At 34.3% G+C, this 20,141-nt stretch overlaps 1 protein-coding gene across 1 annotated transcript; it reads right to left on the reverse strand.

The window, feature by feature from the left end:
- Positions 1 to 1,806: 1,806 nt before the first annotated feature.
- Positions 1,807 to 19,455, reverse strand: LOC132108202 (capZ-interacting protein-like). The gene is made up of 6 exons (XM_059514820.1): positions 19,135 to 19,455; positions 10,161 to 10,244; positions 9,793 to 9,861; positions 9,568 to 9,636; positions 5,691 to 5,885; positions 1,807 to 2,540 (listed from the first exon to the last, which is right to left on the reverse strand). The coding sequence occupies exons 1-6, from the start codon at positions 19,138 to 19,140 to the stop codon at positions 2,112 to 2,114; spliced, it is 852 nt and encodes a 283-aa protein (XP_059370803.1). The 5' UTR covers positions 19,141 to 19,455; the 3' UTR covers positions 1,807 to 2,111.
- Between the last annotated feature and the right edge of the window lie 686 nt (positions 19,456 to 20,141).

The following is a 20,141-nucleotide window of genomic DNA, read 5'->3' on the forward strand; positions in this document are numbered from 1 at the left end:
TTTCAGCACCTCTAGCTGGAAAGCGTTAAAGCTTCATGAAGCTTCATCTTGGCACCTCTAATGAAAATTAATTCACCTTGTCACCACGTGTCTGGATGAAATCCATATTTTTATCCACTTAACGCGAAAGGGAAGGTTTTACATTTTAAGAGTGCATTGACAGCCCTGGTTCACATTACAAAGAGAATGACGACTGAGGCTGTCAAGCTCCATATGTGTTAAGAAGAAGAAGAAAAAGACTGATATTTAAGTACAAATTAATTGACAGTAACTAATAACTCTGTCTCTTCCATCGCAGTCAAACTTCATTCGAACTAATTCAAACAAGTTGCAACACATTGTGCCGAAGACTTACATTACTGGGGCAGGTGCATTAAGATAATCACCATGTTAAGACTGTGTCTTAAAATCTAGCTTGACTAACAAGCAGTTAATCAAGTGGTAATCATCCTTAATTTTCAGATTTATATTAGAGCAATCTACTTTTTTGTGTGACTGATTATAAAAAATGTGACCAGTCTTGCAGAAACAAATTATATGACTAACATTTAAGACTAGTCTCAGCGATTTATGCACATTGCCCATGGTCTCTGCAGAGCAGCCATGGGGGTTTCCGGATCAGTGGGTGAGGCCAGACCAGAGGGGATTTCCAACTGTTACCTGGTTTGCTCACATTACTGTGATGGTTGTGTTTAGGGGTCTGGTCAGTCAGTGAGGTCTCCCCATTGTGTTTTTACATGATCACGTGATCAATCATAATTGACATTCTGATGGGATACATAATAACATTTTAATGGAAACTCGATTCATAATAAGGGGTTTGCACATTTTCACTTTCATTTTTAGCAGCTTTAGCATTCTGCAGAATAATTCCACAGAGGAAAAGACAGCTGGTTGAGTAAATGATGATTTTCATTTTCGACTTATCTATCCCTTTAATGTTGATCAAAGAAAACTATGAGAAAAGGCCAGATATCATTGTTCAAGGTTAACCATTAAAAAGGCTTAACCCTTAATTACTGTAATAAAGGAAAGCATCTGGTAAGTGTAAATAAAGCTGTTTATTCAGTCTTATATGGGAAGTAAAAGGTCATTGATGCAGTACAGTAGCTTTGCAGTCACAGTGATACATTCCAGGCATTTCAAAGTATCTTTGCATAGCAGCAGTGGAAGAGACTGCTGGTGAATTTGGCTTTTGCAATATCTGCCACTAGTTCTTTGTATTATTTATCTTGTTATTTATCATTTTTTCTTCAAGATGTCAAAAACAAACCTGTGCATTTCATTATCCATCAGTGCTAAAGTGCGGTTAGTGACTCATGATTTTAAACTTAACCACAGAACCTCTCCACAAGACTCTCAACTAACTTAATGTCAGCAAACCTAAACACTCAAAATGACTGAAAGATAAAGCATTTCTGAAGTGTTTACGAACCATTTCTAGCCAACGTTTGCAGTTTACAGAGCCTAGGACAGTCACAGAGGCATGTCAGATATTTTTTAATTAACTGACAGTCAATAAAAATATCACCTATTTTCAGTGATATTTGTCATTTTGTAAATTGAATCAAATAAAATATTCAGATCGAGTGAAGGTTGGAACTTTTAAGATAGAGAATGCTCTCCAAAGGTGAAAGCTTTCTCGTTTTCTGAGCAGCATATAAGAATTCTACATACGTTTATTTAAAAGCAAAAGCAAGCAAGATAGAGGCATGTGAATTACACAGACATACCCTAAAGAGTTTGAATAGAAACTCAGGGTTTGATTTAATGGTTTCTAAACTTAACCAGCAGTGGTGGCAATTCTCCAAAACATAAAATAGTTACAAATGAGTGTGTTGATAACATATAACCCTTTGTGTAATATTTGCTCTAGCAAAGTTAAGTCCATAAATCCACAGTTTTAAAAGAGGTTCAATTCTGGCTTTCAAACATTGTCCCTCTTTATCTATAATGGAGTCTGTTTTAAATTAGTTGACCTAAGAGTTTGTTAGAAACTCCAATAATTCAACTGTTGTCTGCAATAATCTTCTCACTATTCTAGGTTGCTAAATCAATGCTTATTGGCAAAAAAAAAAAAAAAACATTTGATGGCCATTACCCTTTTACTTCTATTCTGGGTTGTTCTCTGCATCCAGCACTTCCTTGTCCTCTTTCACTTCTGTCCTGTGCTCTTCTGTCTCCTCCTTCTCTTCTTTTTGGGCCTGTTTACAGTCAGAAGGTTCATTTCCTCCTTCAGTTCCTTCAGCTTTATTTTCTATATGGACTACTTGGGTCGGCTCATTTTCTTGGGGTACATCTCTGTGCTCTGTCCTGTCTTTATCCTGTTGTGGGCCATTGGTGGGTTGAGCAGAGTCTATTTTATCTTCTGTATCCTTCTGCGAAGGCCCACCAATCAATTCCCTTTCCTCTCCATTCTGCTGTTGACTATCTGGTTCACACGGAGATTCGTTTCCATCATTCCATTTTGTCTCCTCACATGCTGACTTCCTGTGTTGTCGTGTGGGCAGCCGTCTCTTAAAAGACAGCCTAGCTCGACTCTGTGAAGTAATTGCACAAAATGGTGGAGTTTGTACAAGGTGAATTCATACATTAATAAACTACAGTATAGACTACAGATGACATATTTACTTTGTTTCAAAACTTACTTATTTGTAATAATACATAAATGCCCCCCCCCCCCTACGAATTGGTTTTATTTCAGATACGTGCTGCCATTTGGATTTTTCTATTCATCAAAGCATCCTGAAAAAAAATTACTCAGCTGTTTTAAAAACTGATAATAATAATAATAATAAATGTTTCTTGAACAGCAAATCAGTATGTTAGAATGATTTCTAAAGGATGGTGTGACACTGAAGACTGGAGTAATGGATACAACGATACAGCATTATCGTGGTTTATCTGCTTAACACAAAAGGGGAGGTTTTACATTTTCAGAGTGCATTGACAGCCCTGGTTCGCATTACAAAGAGAATGAGGACTGAGGCTGTCAAGCTCCATATGTGTTAAGAAGAAGAAAGACTGATATTTAAGTACAAATTAATTGTGGGGTTCCTCAAGGGTCCATTCTGGGGCCATTATTTATTTAAGTGTACATGCTTCCACTTGGTAATATAATTAGGTATAAATATAAATATAAATTAAATATAAAATCTCTTTTAATTACTATGATTCTGATATTTACGTTCCATTAAAATCTAAACATTCTCTGCAGCCTCTTATGGACTGTCTGAAGGACATTAAAATCTGTATGGTGAACAATTCCTCCAGCTAAATAATGATAAAATTGAGGTGATTATTTTTGGTCCCTTTAAAAACAGAAACTCTATAGTTAGTAACTTAAACAGTCTCAGTCCATATGTTGTCACAAGCAAAAAATGTAGGTGTTATTTTTTACTCTGAGCTTTGCCTTGAAAAGCTAATTATCTCAGTTGTTAAAAATAGCTATTATCAATTGAGAATAATTTCTAGACATAAATCAACACTTTCCTTTCAAGACTTGTAAAAAGTTATTCATGCATTTATCACATCACGATTGGACTACTTTAATTCCTTATACCTAGGTCTTCCCCAATATTCACTGGCTCATTTGCTGAGGGTCCAGAATGCAGCAGCCAGATTGTTAACTGGTGCAAAAAAAATTTGATCATATAAATTTTAGCATCGCTCCACTGGCTTCCTGTCTCCTTTAGATTCAATTCAAAATTTAGTTGATTGTTTTTAAAGCACTTAATCATTCATTCATTCATTCATCATTAATTTCTGATCTTATCTCATTTAATTCTGCTCCTAAGTCCCTCAGATCTTTTATTAAAGCTCTTGTATTCGTCCCACGGTCACAAGTTTAAAGGTGACAGAGCCTTTGCAGTAACTTCTCCACGGTTATGGAATCAGTTGCCACCCGACATTAAGAGTGCTCTTTCTATTTCGGTTTTTAAGTCTACATTTTAAATGCATTTTTATTCCGAGGCCTTTCCTGGTTTTTAATTTATGGATTAGTATTGTTATCTTGGATTTTTATTTGTATTTTATTGTATTGTATTTTATACTTTACTGTATTTTATGATTGTTTTGTAGAGCACATTGGTCAGTGTAAGCTTAAATGTGCTCTATAAATAAAATGTACTTACTAATGATGGTTAAAATTTAGCTTTGATCAAAGGAATAAATAACATTTTTAAAAAAACATTCAAATAGAAAAAAGTTATTCTAAGTAGTAAAACTATTTCAGAATATTACTGCGTGTTTTTTTTTTTTTTTTTTTTTTTTTGATCAAATAAATGGTGGTCTTGGTGAGCAGAAGAGAGTTCTTTAAAAAACATTAAAACAACTTACTGTCCAAAAACTGGTGGTGTATATTTATATAAATGGTCTTAGCAGTACATAATCAAGTTGCTTCTTTGCTGATAAATAATGAAAGACTAGTTTTGTTTCTACAGTGAATTAAACATCTCATCTAAACATTTCATTATTTAGTTTCCTGTCTCATAAAACATCCCGTTATTATTTCTGTTTGAGAAATCACAAAAAAAAAATTATTCAGTTAGTGAGTGAACCTTACAAATTAATCAAACTGAACTGCAAACAGATTCAGACCTTTTTGTGAATCCATTCATCAGACTATATAAAAAACAGTGATTTATTTGCAAATTTCACAACATAAATTTTAATTCTGAACAGCAGCAATGTAGTGTATTCGACCCTGCACTACATACTGCCTATTTACTTAATTCTTTAACATATATTTAAAAATGTTTGATGTAAGAGAAAATGTAACATTTACAGCTGGTATTACTACCAATTCATTCTTCACAATGAAACTGTAAGGTTGAGTTGAGACAAATGCATTGTGGCATATACATTCAATGTAGCGCGCTCTGTATATAGAGTATACTGCATAATTTGTCAAATGTACAGTAGTAGATTATATTTTTTTCCAGATTTAAAGGACATAGTTCAGCAGCTACATGCAAAAAATAAACAATCATGTGTTATGGCTGCATTCTCTTGTGAATGCTATTTGAAAAGGTGCATAGGCTGTGATGCAGAAGTGGGCTGATTGGATTAGAGTTTGCAAACCCTGTTATTATGTCCTCAGGCAGTGCATGGACAGTCTCTATAGGCTTACACAGAGCTTAAGCCAACAATACTGGCTGCACGCAAAGAGATGTGCACCTTGATGCTGATATCAATCTGCACACATCAGGTTCTCTGAGAAACAGCAAGCCTGTAAAAGGTTACTGCTAAAATTAGAGATCCTGTTTTGCTCTTCACATTGGTCTACAACAAAAATCCCAAAAGTAATTTCTTATGCCATTTTTAATGCAGATTTTATATGTATATTTTTATATACATTCAAAACACATTATGGGGACAATATGATGAAAATAATTATGAAATGGGGAGAAATATCTTATTTCTCTTGCTAAATTATTGCTTTACCTAGAACAATCTTGCATTTTCTCTCACAACATTTGCTTTCACATACACAATATTTGCAAGCTGTTGAATAAATAAGGCTTGAAAAAAGCCATTTTTTTAACCTCTAAATTTGTTTTACCATTATCATGCCCCAGACATTTCCACTCTTCTGACGTATAGGATTTTGTGTCAGCCCAGTTTATTTAAAGTGTATTTTGGAAAGTGAGATCCTTTGTATTGCTATTGATATTGACAGACTAACTGACCTTGTTGATGCTGAGCAGTGGAGTACCCTCAACCGGCTGCTCGAAGCTAACTGGAGCCTCATCTTCACATGACAGCTGAGTGGGCTGCAGGGTGGAGCTGCAGGGGCTGATGGGACTGAAGGCAGTGGGCGGCTGTTTGGACTCTGGACTTTTGGGTGGGGAGAGCAGGACAGTTGGAGAGAGGGCAAGATTGGCCTTAATGAGAGAAGGAAAGAATCTGTTATGTTCTTGAATGAAGACAAAACTAGTGTACAAATGAAATTGTTTCTTGAAAAGTGGACGGAGTGGAAAAAGTGGAAAGGTTTCATGAAAAGAATGCACATTACCATAATGCAACTCACTGATGATGAAAAACTTTTAAGAGTTAAATGAACAATTATTTTACCTATTATTAAATATGTATTTAGTGGCACACAGGGCTGTTCATTGTTTAAGATATATAACTGTTGCACTCAATGCTGGGTTAACTGAATATATATATATATATATATATATATATATATATATATATATATATATATATATATATATATATATATATACATGCATATACCTTGTATATATCAGCTAGTTTCTAAGGTTTCTTTGGTTTAAGTTATTCTAAAATAACTTTAAAATTAACTAAAATTAATAAATCAAAAATTAACAAATGCTAATTAAAAAATTTACAAACTAACAAAAATGGCAAAATTACTAAGACTAAAGTAAAAACATAAAAACTAAAATGTAATTTAGAATAACAAAATCTATAATAATATATCGATGATAATAAAATAAACCTCAGGTTTGAGTTTGGCCTGGGTCATGTCTTTTACCTGTTCTCCCTTTCTCTCCCTCCTCTTTCCTGTCAAAATCACCACTTTCTATTTACTAAAGGCAAAGAGCCAATTAATAAAATAATAATAAGTAATGAATCAAACTTATTTGACAAAATTATGAAAAGAAACATAATATTTTAATATGGAAAAATAAAATATAATGGTATGCATGCAAATATTATTTAAAAAAGTAAATACAATTTAAAAAAAACAAACAAACAATTATTACATTTAATAAACTTATAACATAATGGCAAGCTAATATTGTTGTAAAAATAGAAAATGCAATATATTTAATACATTTTGAAATATTTTAATGAATAAAAATACATTAATTTGTTCAAATTTAAAATGATAAGTAATTCATATTTGTAGAACGCTGTCAGAATAAAAAACAAATAAAAATAAAACAAAAAAAATGCTTTTAAATGCAAATAAAAAGACATGTTTGTCAAACCATTCACAGAAATATCTATGTTCTTAAAATTATCTTTACCTTGGCTACCTGTGTGTTACCCATGGTTAACCTCTGGCATAGGCTGTTGGACATAGATCAGGCTTAGTTTATATCCCACTGGTTCTGGCTAAGATGAATCTCAACAAACTAAAAAGGCAGCAAATCATCTAAATCTTATAAGCAGATATTATGATCAGTATGACAGAAATGTATGAAAGGTATATATACCTTTAAGAAATAAACAGCATGTTAGAACAAATAAAAATTTATTAAGTTCCTCTTGATTAATATCTCCTACCTGTACAGGAAAGAACAAGAGGAGAGAGAAACAGCAACCCTTTTGTCCCATGACTGCCTGATAGCTGCTAAGTCGAGTCTAGTACAGCTCAGCACTCAGCAACTGTGGTTAAGCCATTATCTCATTAAAGTCCTTGCCTGAACCAATAGGAGGAGACAGTGCTGTCCTTTTTATAAGGAGACGTATCCCACAGACCAATGACAGTTCAAACTAACTAGACACCTTCTCATGAGAGATGCCATGTGGGGTTTAGTAGCAGGTTTTGGCTATGCAGTAGTACCATTTACACTCTAGGTGGCAGAAAACGTGCATAAAAACAAACAAACAAACAAAAACATTGCTTTGTTTGCAGATGAATATTGTTTACTGCAAACTGCATGTTAACCCTGTACACTGCATGCTGGTTTTAAGTAAAAATGTCCAGTTTCACATTTTGTCAGTTTGATAAAATAATGACTAAAAGAAGATGCTAAAAACATCTTGGTGGATATTATTATATTGAATACATTGGTTAAAATAGAAGAACTGCATTTACTACTGTATGTAAACTATACATTCTGTATAAACAATCGCATAAATACTACGAGTATTGCCGTAGCATGCCATTCTGAACATCTTAAGCCAGTGCTGCCCTACAAAGCAAAAAGGCAGTAACTGCAATTAAAATTAGTTATTGTCATTTTCATGACATTCAAGGCATCCTTTGTTATGTGACAAAACATCTTATCTGAAATATGTGTCGTTTTGGAGAAAAATGGTAGTTGTTTGTACAGTAACTACTGTTGGCTGGATGACAGGATAACTTTTAAGTCATTTTTCTCAGTTCTGCACTCTGCGTAGTTACTGCCTTTTTGCTTTGTAGGGCAGTGTGGTTCTCAAACCTCTTCATGAAGTACCCCAGCACTGCACATTTTGTATGCCTCCCTATATCTGAGACACCCACTTCAGGTCTTGCAGTCTCCACTAATGAGCTGATGAGTTGAATCAGGTGTGATAGATGAGGGAGACATACAGTACAAAATGTGCAGAGCTTGGGGTACTCCAGGACAGGTTTGAAAACCACTGTCATTAAGGCATTGGGTCTTGTTTTTGATATTCCCTTGCAATAGCACATTTTTAACACTAGGTGACAGGAGTGTCTTACAAAAGTAGCAGCAGGTACAACAGGTATACTTGCAAAATTCTGAAAAAGAGGAGATTCCTATTAATGCTGCAAGAAGCATACCCGTTTAAAATATATTTGAAACCTCAAACAATTCCCTGGATGTTATGCTACTAGCTGGGTTTCCATCCAAAGTTGCAAATGTAACTTATGTGCAAAATTGAAATATCACACAAAACATTTGCAAACAAGCACTGTTTCCATCCAAGAGAACAAAATCGTCACTTCCTGATAAGCTGGCACTATACATCATCAAGAAAATTGGGGAAGCTACTGAATATAATCATTTTCCTATATAATAAATTACTTGCACCTCAGAACGAGCAGATGAAACACAATGAATGCAGTTATTGCTTTTTTTTTGCACAATTCTCCAAACGAATTAATCAGTACCTTACACCAACTCCTAACATGTGCAAACACTTGTTGCTTTACTTAACACCAACCAATCATGGCTTAAGAACAGGCATATAAATACACAGCTATGCATGGTTGATGTATTTCCTTTATTTTGTGCTGTTTAATACTGTATTCACAACCACAAATGCTTACAGTAAGAAAAGTTTGGTTTCAATCTTGCTTTCGTGTTTACTGTGAATTTTTTAACAACTATCTGACAATTACTTTCTACAGAAATGTACATAGGAGCTCATCAAAGAAGAGCTTTAGGTTTTGAATAACTAACTGTTTGTAAATGAAATATCCAAAAATATAATATTAGATATAAAAAAGATTTAAAAATATAAAATAGGCAAAGTTTGAAAAATGTAAGCAGTTTTTAAAAACTGTAGTTAACTCATTAGTGCCCTTTGTTTATTTCCTTCATCCAGTACTATATGTTACTACACCTTGGTTGTGAACTCTTTTTAATTTAATTAAAGTTTATTCGGTCTTCTTCATGTTTAGCAATGTGTCAGTTACATGCAAGTTACTTCTTAATTACATATTTCAGCAAATAGTTTGACAAAGCAACTTTTCCCTTTTTCCTGAATAAAAGTTCACTTCGGAAATGAAATGTGAACTTGATAAGCAACCTAAACCAACCAGCAAGGTCAGCATTTTTCAAATGCATCTTTCATATGGTGAAAATAGCTGGCTGAACCTAAGATCTCGTGTGAACCAGATAATCAAGGAAATCTCACCTGTAGTTTTTCAATGAGGGGTGAACTCTTTATCTTCATCTTAGGAGGATGAGGACAGACAGGCGACTTCTGCAACAAAAAAATAAGTTACTGCAAAGACATTTAAGGTGAGACCATTTTACATGGATTCCTGGCATTAAGATATCACAAGGTGTTTTAACATTAATCACCTATTGATATCTATAACTCAGTTAGTAACAAATGTGTCAATGGTAACATGCTCACCTCTTCATGTTCTTCATCTTTTTGGTCGTTTATCATGATAGAACATGGGGGTCTTCTCATAGATATCACCTGCAATTCAGAACCGTACTGTAAGTTAAAATACATGATCACAAGTGGGTCTGAAAACAGAAAATGTTCATTATTCACCAACAAGATTGTCAGTAGACTTTGTAACCAACTCTAGGTGGAATCCCCACTTTTGTAACTCCTCCGTTAATTTGCAGGCCGACATTGACACACATTGCTTCAGAACCATTCCTCAAGGATTTTTGAACCGTTTAATGTAATCAATATAAGAATAAAAGCAAACGCAATTTTAAATAGGAACAACAAAGAGACGAACAGAAAGACGTCAGACGTTCCACTACCTCCAAGTTTCCTGGCATTGGCAGCGCATAACCTTTGAGTTTTCCAGCCAGCTGAGCTACTGACGACTTGACTGGCGCTTCCTCCTGCAAGCAGAAAAGCAGAAACTGTTTGTTTCACTCAAACTGTTGGATATTCTTTGCTGATGGACCACAGTATCCTGATCTCACTTTATTGACACAGAATCCCACAGGGCCTGTAGTGAAGCTCAGACCACTAAACACAAGCAAGGAAGCTTGCAGGGAAAAGTATTCACCCTACTGCTCATACACATGGGCGTCATTTTCGGCCCATTACATAAGACAAGCATGATGTAATAATAGGATCAAAATTCAGCATGTGCTTGTTTTTACTAGACATGTTTTCTTACTTAAGAACAACTGGAAAATGAAAGACCTTTCAAAACTAAGAAATGGTGACATCAGAACCACGGAGAGGCTGGCTATACTTGGAAGAGCTCATTACCGCTCTATATTTGCAGTATGCATACTGTGTGTTTCTGAAAGTACAATTAGCTGTGATTTCTATTACATCATCTGATATTTTCATGTTTTAATCAGACTGGCGAGATTTCTGTTTTTCAAAAAACAACCAGAGACCAGAGTTTGAATACAGGATTTAATTTAGATTTCCATTTCCACTCTTCCTCTCTCTCCCTGCACCTTCCTTTGAGTTCTCCTATGAATGATATAATCAAAAATATATGTGTCTATTTTACATAAATTAAATTTTATTGGCATATATCATATATTTATCAGTTTTATGTCATTCATCAGCTACACTGCTCTCTGGTATTGAAGCTCAAAAAAAATTAAAAAGAAAATTTAGACAAATTCACAAATTAATTTGCATTAAAAGATTGTTATCAACTGTTGATAACAAATTCATATTTATGAGAATAAAGTTGCAATTGTGAGATATAAAGTCACTATTTTGATATATAAATTTGTGAATGAGAGATATGACTTTGTATTTATGAGAAAAAAGGTTGAATTTGAGAGATATTCATTTGTTTTTGAAAGTTATAAAGTCACAATCGTGCACCATAAAACCATAATTATATGAAAGAAGTTGCAATTGTGAGATCTAAAATCACAATTATGAGAAAAAATAGCAATTCTGAGATATGAAGTCAAAAGACGGTTATATACATTTGTGAAGAAAAGATATAAAGTTGCAGTTCGTGAAAAAAAAAAAGTTGAATTTGTGATATATACATTTGTTATTGAAAGTTGTTATTGAGTGTTGCAACTGTGAGAAAAAAAATGCAATTGTTAAATATACATTTATAATTATTATATATTTAATTTATATATAAATTATAATATTTGTGATTTGTAACTGAGAGATATAAAGTCCCAGTTATTTAAAAAAAAGTTGTCAGATATGTCCGTTTGTTAGAATGTGTTAATAAGAAATAAAACATCACAATTGTGAGATATATTTTGTAGTATGCAGCACACTGGTTTTACATTCTGGACACAGCAGCTGTTTTCCATTGAAGAACAAACATGGGTGTGTTCTGAGTTTATCAGCAACACAGCTGACCAGCATCACACTTACTGCCTCTGGGGAGTTTATCTCTCTCTCATCACGAGGAATGTATCAGTGTTTCAATGAAAAGTGAACAACATTTTATAGAACCATTTGCCATGGCTGAATCTGTGCTGAAAATTATCCTAAAGTATATTTCAACACCTCAAATGCAAGAGTAAGCACTTGTTCTTGGCAAGAACTTATCTTACACTTGCCTTTTTCTCTCTATGTGGCTCTGCCAGACTTAGCAGACTGAAATACATCTCTCCAACAACATTCTTCGCAAATCTCCCAAATATACAGACTTTCCACACTTTATTTAACTAGACACATGGTGACCCCACTCGCCTTGCTTCCTCCAGCCACAAAAGCAAAGACTCTCACTTAATATCACACACTTTCTGAATAGCCCTGCTCACATTTGTGCTTACAAGCACAGAAAGAAGACGTGTTTCCCCCAATCCACTTCCCTCCATTTCCTGCTGTTCCTTTGCTTCACCCATGATAAGCAGAATTCCCCTTAGACCACCCAACCCTTGACTCATTATTTTGGCGCCCATGATTGTTAACTCTTTCCTGTCCCTCGAAAAAACCAAACCCCCTTAAATAGGGTAAACTTCACAACAAGGACAATACGGACAGGAATTTGTCTAATGTTTCTTTAAACCGACCCTTGTATATTTTTTTGGTAAAGAGGACTTGAAAAGGAATCCCTAAAACAAAAAAAAGCATCACAATGGAGATCTTTGGAATATGTCCCTACATCAGTAAGCCAGAGATCGTTTTAACCCTATGTTTGGATAAATCTGTAAGGCGGGTGGGAATTACGGGCTCGCTTTGGGAGTGGGAGTAGAAAGCTCTATTTTAGGGTGCTGTGGCCTGAGAAATAAACCACAGACCGGCCTGTGAGGGTCTGGGTCAGTTATAGTTGAGCAAAACCATGTCAGAGGAGAAAGCTCATGTGCCATTTGTGGTATGACAAACACTGGTTCAAATTTTGTTGAAGCAGTGTATACAGTAACTGCAAAATGGAATTTCTAATAGAAACATATTCACTTTCGGGACAGTTTCACAACAGCAGGTTCATGTTGTGTTTCCACGCTGACAGTTTTTCTGCTGAGTAACAAAACTTAAAGAAAATAAAGTGATTTCTAGCTACACAGAGTAGGTTTTTCAAAACAATGATGATAAAACCTTAATCCATTTTAACTAAGAATGACATGAAACCAATTTGCTCATTTTGGGTGAACGATTTCTTCAAATCAGCTATATTCAGTCAAAAAAATAAAAATGAGAAAGAGAGAGATTTGTTTGCATACAATTATAAGCACACTGATATCTGCCCTTGTGACAGAGATGTGCACATTATCTGTACAACGTTAATGTAATTTCTATTGAAACTTCATGTATTTAAATATATTTGTAATAATTACAATATTTGTAACGATGAAGGTGCAATTTAGTACATTAAAATTATATTAACTTAAAATGTAACATTGAATGGTTTAAATTAAACTGTCACGATCATTAGATGGAGTGCCCATGAGCTTCAGTAGAGGGCACTCCACTCAGGACCATTCCACCCATCAACCACCAGATGTCACTTGGACACTAGCACCTCTCATACTGTTGCACCACACCCGAACTACATTACCCATGAGTCACTGCATCACAATCACCCTGCCACACCTGCACCTCATTCATCAGCCAATTTCCTTGCCACACCTGCACCTCATTTACACACACACATAAAAGCAGCACACTCACTCTCACTCACTGCGAAGTCTTGTTTAGGCAGTCTGACATTTCCGAGCGGTTTTCCCTGTGTTTGTTATTCCTGTGTTTTGACCTTTGGACTGTGTATTCCGACTCTGATTCTCCGCTGCCTGTCCCGATCTCTGCTTGTTTCTGGTTACGATTCTGGTTATCCCTGACACACCTTATGCCATTCCTGATCTCTGCCTGTATGACCATTCTGTTTAATAAATGCTGCATATGGATCCGAACGCCTCTGACTCCTTGTTACAATAACCAAGCACTTCACATGTGCTTTAGTATGTTAGTCAATTCATCAAAATAATTCTTTAAAGCACAGCAAAAGTTTTTTTGGAGAAAAAAAAAAAGAATTAAAATGTATTTTAAAGTAAAACTTCTTATTTAATGTTATCGCAAAGTGCCCTTATATGACTGTGTTAAGAAAAATTGTCATTGTGTGCTCTCTTTAAGTGCACTTAAGTGGCCTTTTATTTCATCAGTACTGTATTTTCTGCAAGTATAGGTTTTTAGCTGTACCTTTAAGATTTGAGGTAAACTACAAGGGCACATTTAAAGCACCGGTACATATATGGTTTACTAAAGAACCAGCAAAGTTCTTAATGAAGCTATCAGACTGTAAATCCATTTTTAGTTCTAACCAAACCTTTATTTATAAGGGAAAACCACAAAGTTTCCCACAGGGCTGTCTTGAGCAGATGGTTCTCTGACTGGCAAAACTAGCAACTAAATTACAGTCACGAGAGGATCCAACAGCAAAACTGTTCCAGAGACAGCTGAATTTATGGCTCCAGAGCACCAGACACAACATGTGTCATATCTCAGATTATCTCCTTCCTTTGGAAGGGCGTAAATTAGTGTGAGAGGATACCACAGAAAAAACTAAATCGCTTACTGTATATGTTTTTGTCAAATCTGCAGACAATGTATTACAGTTTATGCTGTAAGTAGTGAATTATCATGACAGCATGACTCCAGTCATCACAATGATTTTTCCACTATTTAGCTCAGGGTTTTGCTAATTAGCATGTTCTATGCCCTATAACCGAGTAACTTCCACTGAGATAATGTGAATGCTAATGGCCCTTTTTCTCCAGATATTATAAACCTGTTTTGAAAGTCTCATTGTAATTCTTTGACAAATCTTATACTACCATACTCATCATCGCACACCACTGTACTTTTTGATGCACTTCTAATCATGTACAAGGAAATTTGACAGCTGACATCTTGGTACACCTTTGATGCTTCTCTTAAAGAGTCTTTGTCATAGAAGTGAACACTATCAGTAGACACATGATGCACATGATGCAATTTACTTGAATTCATGCTTTCTGGACACTCACCTCTGAGAGTTGAGCCAAGGTTCAAAGATATTTGGGGTTATGAGGATATACACTATATATAAGCAAAAAAAAAAAAAAAAGAAGAGATACTGGTCATTTGGATGATTCTCTCTAGTTGAAGCTAAGACTCAAATAATATGGTCATTCCACATCTCATTAATATGAGAAAAGGAGAGTAAGTCTCCATCTCAGCCATTCCAGGAAAACATGATGTGTTTGAATTTTACATCATCAGAAGATCACACTTTTCCACTGCCTTCACCGGCCTTTCAGACACACAGCTTGTGTTTTTACAAAGGTTCTCTGTGTGCTGCATCACTCAAAGCAATGGGAGAAACAGCTACCATATCATGAGGCCTGACAGGAGGGAACATGACATAGACTCGGTGTGCACAAGGAATTAATACCAATGTTTGACAGTAAAGCAAAATGCAGTAAGACAAGTTGTATAATAGAAAAGATAAGCTCTGCAGGATGTTTATTCTTTATTTCTTACATATCTACAGCTTCAAAAAGGATTTTATACAACGTTTTTTGGTTTAAGGTTAGTGTTAAGGACTATGTGTTGTCCTAAAAGTTGTCAAACTAAATGTGCAGATATGAAAATCACCTTTTTTTCAGGGACATATATAAAAAGGCAGTTAAAATGCATTAGTTCCGTTTCAAAACCTAGCCACAAATCTGTTTCCTTCCTTTAGGTGCGGTGACAATAACGACATTTCAAAAAATGTTTAATGAATGAAGCACCGCTTGTACAAAAGTCACCATCAAACCAACAATGCAACAAATTCACAAGACCAACTTGACAATGAGCAAAACTATGTCTTGAACTTTTTTTTTCACCCTCACTCAAATCTCATAATTGTGTAGATTCCTATAACTGACTTGATTTCGCCCACAAAATTTTGCAGAAAAAGTGAATGAATGCAGCTTTAGGCAGCCGTCCAACTGTCATGGAACTTCAAAGGTGATAGTTTTGAACTCTCTAAAAATAGCAATTGTAACAGTAAGATTTGATTTGCAGTTGATTTTAGTGTTTGATATTAGCATGTTGTTAAGCTAAAGGCACAATACTCTATTTTTAAGTTTTGTACTTTTATGCTTGTTAAAGAATTTGTGAATATCACTGAATTTTTTTTAAAGATATAATTTTTAATAAAGATTTACATTGTAATTTAAAAACAATTTTTCATATTAGTCACAATTTTGGTCTGAGCTAGTGTTGTAACACTTGAGATCGGTCTTAGACCGTTTTTTTGAAGGCAGACATTACCTTAATAATGCAAACTGTTATTGTAACTTCTTATTAATTAACAAAATAGACTATAAATTGCAATGAAACTGTTATGAATATTTATGGACACAAATGAGCATATAAGACCATAAATACACAAGGACTATATATATAGATGGTTGCTCATGATCCTTCATCCCCTTGTCACCGTATAAATCATTTTCTAGATATGTCCCTTGATGTAAGAGCTAGGACACTTTATATTTTCAACAAAATTACAACTTCAATTTCAGTTCATGTCTCTAACAAAGATATTGTAAAAAATTAAAAGACTCTAAAGTAAAGGGCATCATACACTTCCATCAAAAGAGCAGCATCAACATTCTTCGAAACATCTCCTTTTGTGTTCCACCGAAGAAAGAAATATATATATGGGTTTAGAAAGACATGAGGGCGAGGGAGAAAAAATATTTACAAAATTAAAATTTTTGGATAAACTGTTCCTTTAAACTTCTATATTTTTTTAATTAAATGATGGGAGCTCTAGTAATATTTGCTTTTGTGGCAGTGTACACTACTTACTGTGACAGCATCCAATAGCACTTGAAATATTGTTGGCTTACTATAATTACATATTACATATTACAATATTACATAAAATTTGTGGCCCAAATATTTGGCAAGTCCAGTCCAGTTATAATGTGTTCTCTTTCCTTCTTCCACAACATGCGCAAGCAGAGAGGACTCCCAGTTTTCTAAGTGTGATGGTATGTGGGATTTTCCTCATGACTTTCTCACATGGTGTTGCTTTCTGCAGTGATGTGCCTTTTAGGAGTTCTTCTTTTCTCTTTACATTATTACTAGGTTGAAGTCATGCCACAAAGAAGAGCTTTCTCTCATGAGAATGACCCTCCCTGTGTTTCCTCTTTCAGTCATCCTTCACTCTCTCTCTTCCTCTCACTCATCTTTGTAACCTTTCCATTAAAAATGAACACACTGGTGCTTTCCATGTACTGCACACTGTTACAAATCAAAAGTTTGGACACACCTCATTCTTTTTGACTATTTTCTACATTGTAGAATAACAGGAACAATGGAAGCACATATAGAAGTATAGGAGTTCTGTAACCAGACATGCATCTATACTATTAAAATTAAAGGTTCATAATTGCCATTGATGGATCCATGAAGACCATATAACATCATTTAACATGTCTCTCGTGTGACAAGTGTCACACACTGAATCTTTCCATTCCACAAAAGGTCTTTTATAGTAGAAAAAAGGTTTCATTAGATTATTAAAATGTTCTTTACACTAAGAAAATAATCTGTTCACTGAAAGGTTCTTTAGTGAACCAAAAATGCATCAGTGTGGAAATATATATTTTGGAAACTTTATTATTTTTAGGAGTGTAGGATGCATGACTACAGAGGACAGATGTAGGCTATTGTGTTGTATGCATTTCTTTTTCTATTTATTTATTTTTATTACTATTTATTTTTATTGTAGGCCTAATTCACACTTGCTTAATTTAAATTTTTCGGTGCAGTAACTGTTATAAGAAGTGAAGGTTTTGGGGTGAGATGAGTTCTACACACAAGCATTTTAAGGACAAAAACAAGGTCTTGAAATAAAATATCTGAACAATATCTTGAGGAGTGTTAACCATGGTATAATCAGAATAATTTACTTTAATCTCTCGGATTATTGAAAAATAATGCACAATGGCCTTTCATTAATTATTCCTTAAATACATATATGTAATTTTCACAAATAGAGGTTTTATATATATATATATATATATATATATATATATATATATATATATATATATATATATATATATATATATATATATATATATTCAAATCATACAGACAAAATCTGTATTTGTCCACAAAACTAATTTCAATCCTTTAAGTAAAAGCAAAAGCTTTTTGATAAGGTTTTTATGATCATGTTGAGAAATATATATATATATATATATATACTTTTCACTGGTGGTCATGTACAGTACATTGTACATTCTGACATGTAGATTCTGTGGAAAAGCATACCTCCTCCTTTCACATCCCTTTTAATGACCTTAAGATGCACATCAAGGAAAGAGTTGAATGCTCTTTGATTACACTTGCAGAAGTAACAACCCAACCACCACATGCCACGTGAGGAACTTTATGCTTGTGGTTAAGAGAAAAAAATCAATGCTCTTACTTTTCGAACAGAGGAAGATATTCTGCAGACGGGCCGTCCTGCCTCATTTTGTGGTGATTTGGGGTTAAAACAGTCTGAGTAGTCATTTTACCAGCATATGTGTGTTATAGTGTATCTGCAGTAGCTCACTTCAGCCACTGTGGACTAACTGAAATTTATGGTTACGGATATTTTGGCAGATATATGGGTCACAATTTAATGATTATGCTAACTAGCTAGCCAAAAAACTTTAATTACTCTCCTGTTTAAAAAAAAATAAAAAAATAAATACATTTTTTTAATTTACTAACAAGCTTTGCAATTTTGTTTAATTTTAACTAAATACCAGAGGGTGTCATCAGAAGAAGTCTCATAAATTTCCTTAAAAAGCAACAATCCTTTCATTTTCCAGAACTAAAGAGTAAAGGTAAGACTGTATATATAAAAAAAACTAAACTAAATGACATTTACAAATATTGAAACAAGACTTGACAGGTCATTAAAACACACTTGCAGTTTAAAGTGTGATAATAATAATAATAATATGTTACATTCAAGCTACTCTTCTCCTAACACATTTACATTGTTGTTATTAATAGTATTCATAAAAGTCTAGTCATTTGTGTTACTAAGTTGTTATAAACTATTACCTTAATGTCAATATAAACACATGTAAGTCAGTGGATTTCAGTTTACATTTACATTTAGTCATTTAGCAGACGCTTTTATCCAAAGCGACTCACAAGTGACTTTTCTCACTGTTAACAAGTCCATTAGTGTCCCACATACATGGATTCATATAGGCTTTTAAATCAAATACCTTTTTTATTTTTATTTTTTTTATTGCAGGACATAGAGGAAAAAAGTAATAGATACATAAAAAGAGATCATACCTCCATCCTCAAACACGTTTATCCGCGTTGATCTTCTGTATCCAAGCGCAGCACCCTAGATGCGTCTCTCTGCTCTCCAGTCTGACAGCAGCCTTACTCCACTCTCCGTTTGTTTAGTCAGCAACACCCAGATCTGCGAACACTTCAAAACCCAGACGACAAAGGAAGAGAAACTGTGTGGTGTTCAGAAGGCAAGTGAGCTGCGCAAAACACAGTGTCCATCTGCGTCTGATCACGATCACCTACTCTCAGTAAACTCGAAGCCCGGACAGTTATGAGCCATAAACAATTATGACAATTATGACAAACAGACTGGCTGTGTCACAAAACCTAGTATACTGACTCTTTTAACCAGTGGGCTAGCCTACTATGCCCCATTTGAACTTTCGGTTTGAAAATTGTTGCCAATCATGTGAGTATCAGATGCAAGCGTTTTATGCGTCATATTATCGCATTAAAAAGGACTACAAGGAAGATGCAAGTCTAGTAAATGTGGCCTTGTTTCATTAATACAGTGTACATGTTTTTCTTTATTACCCAGAGTATGAGTATGAAAGTGAAAAGTGACAACATACCCCACAGAGAGGGGCACGTGGTAACATGACCATAACAGCTTAAAATGCTGATTTAACACACACACACACACACACACACTTTATATATACTGTACTGAAATGTATATTTGAATAATTAAAAATAAACACATTTTGGAATTTGAAAACGACATAACAGAGCAAAGCCTTATACACATATATACATGCACATAGAACACACATAACACATGTTCAGGTTTGACTATAATATTATCACATAATTGAAGAAAAAGTATACTTCAGTTAAAAAAACGAAACTTTCAATTGATATAATAATGACTTAGTAATGTCTAAATTAAGTAATCCTCATGTTATTTTAATTTTAAAAGTGTTTGTTTTACAGTAGATGGCAGCATGTCTTCATGTATTACCGTCACTGAAATTGGAAAATGTAGATCTTCCTTAAAAGTGATT

The sequence above is a fragment of the Carassius carassius genome, chromosome 28, assembly GCF_963082965.1.
Source record: "Carassius carassius chromosome 28, fCarCar2.1, whole genome shotgun sequence".
NCBI lineage: Eukaryota > Metazoa > Chordata > Actinopteri > Cypriniformes > Cyprinidae > Carassius > Carassius carassius.

What these genes read in the sequence shown, in the direction of transcription:
- LOC132108202 (XM_059514820.1), bottom strand. An exon ending in AAGATGAAGAACATGAAGAG is followed by an intron (nt 9,637 to 9,792) that starts GTGAGCATGTTA and finishes TTTTTGTTGCAG; the next exon opens with AAGTCGCCTGTCTGTCCTCA. An exon ending in CACTGCTCAGCATCAACAAG is followed by an intron (nt 2,541 to 5,690) that starts GTCAGTTAGTCT and finishes ATTACTTCACAG; the next exon opens with AGTCGAGCTAGGCTGTCTTT.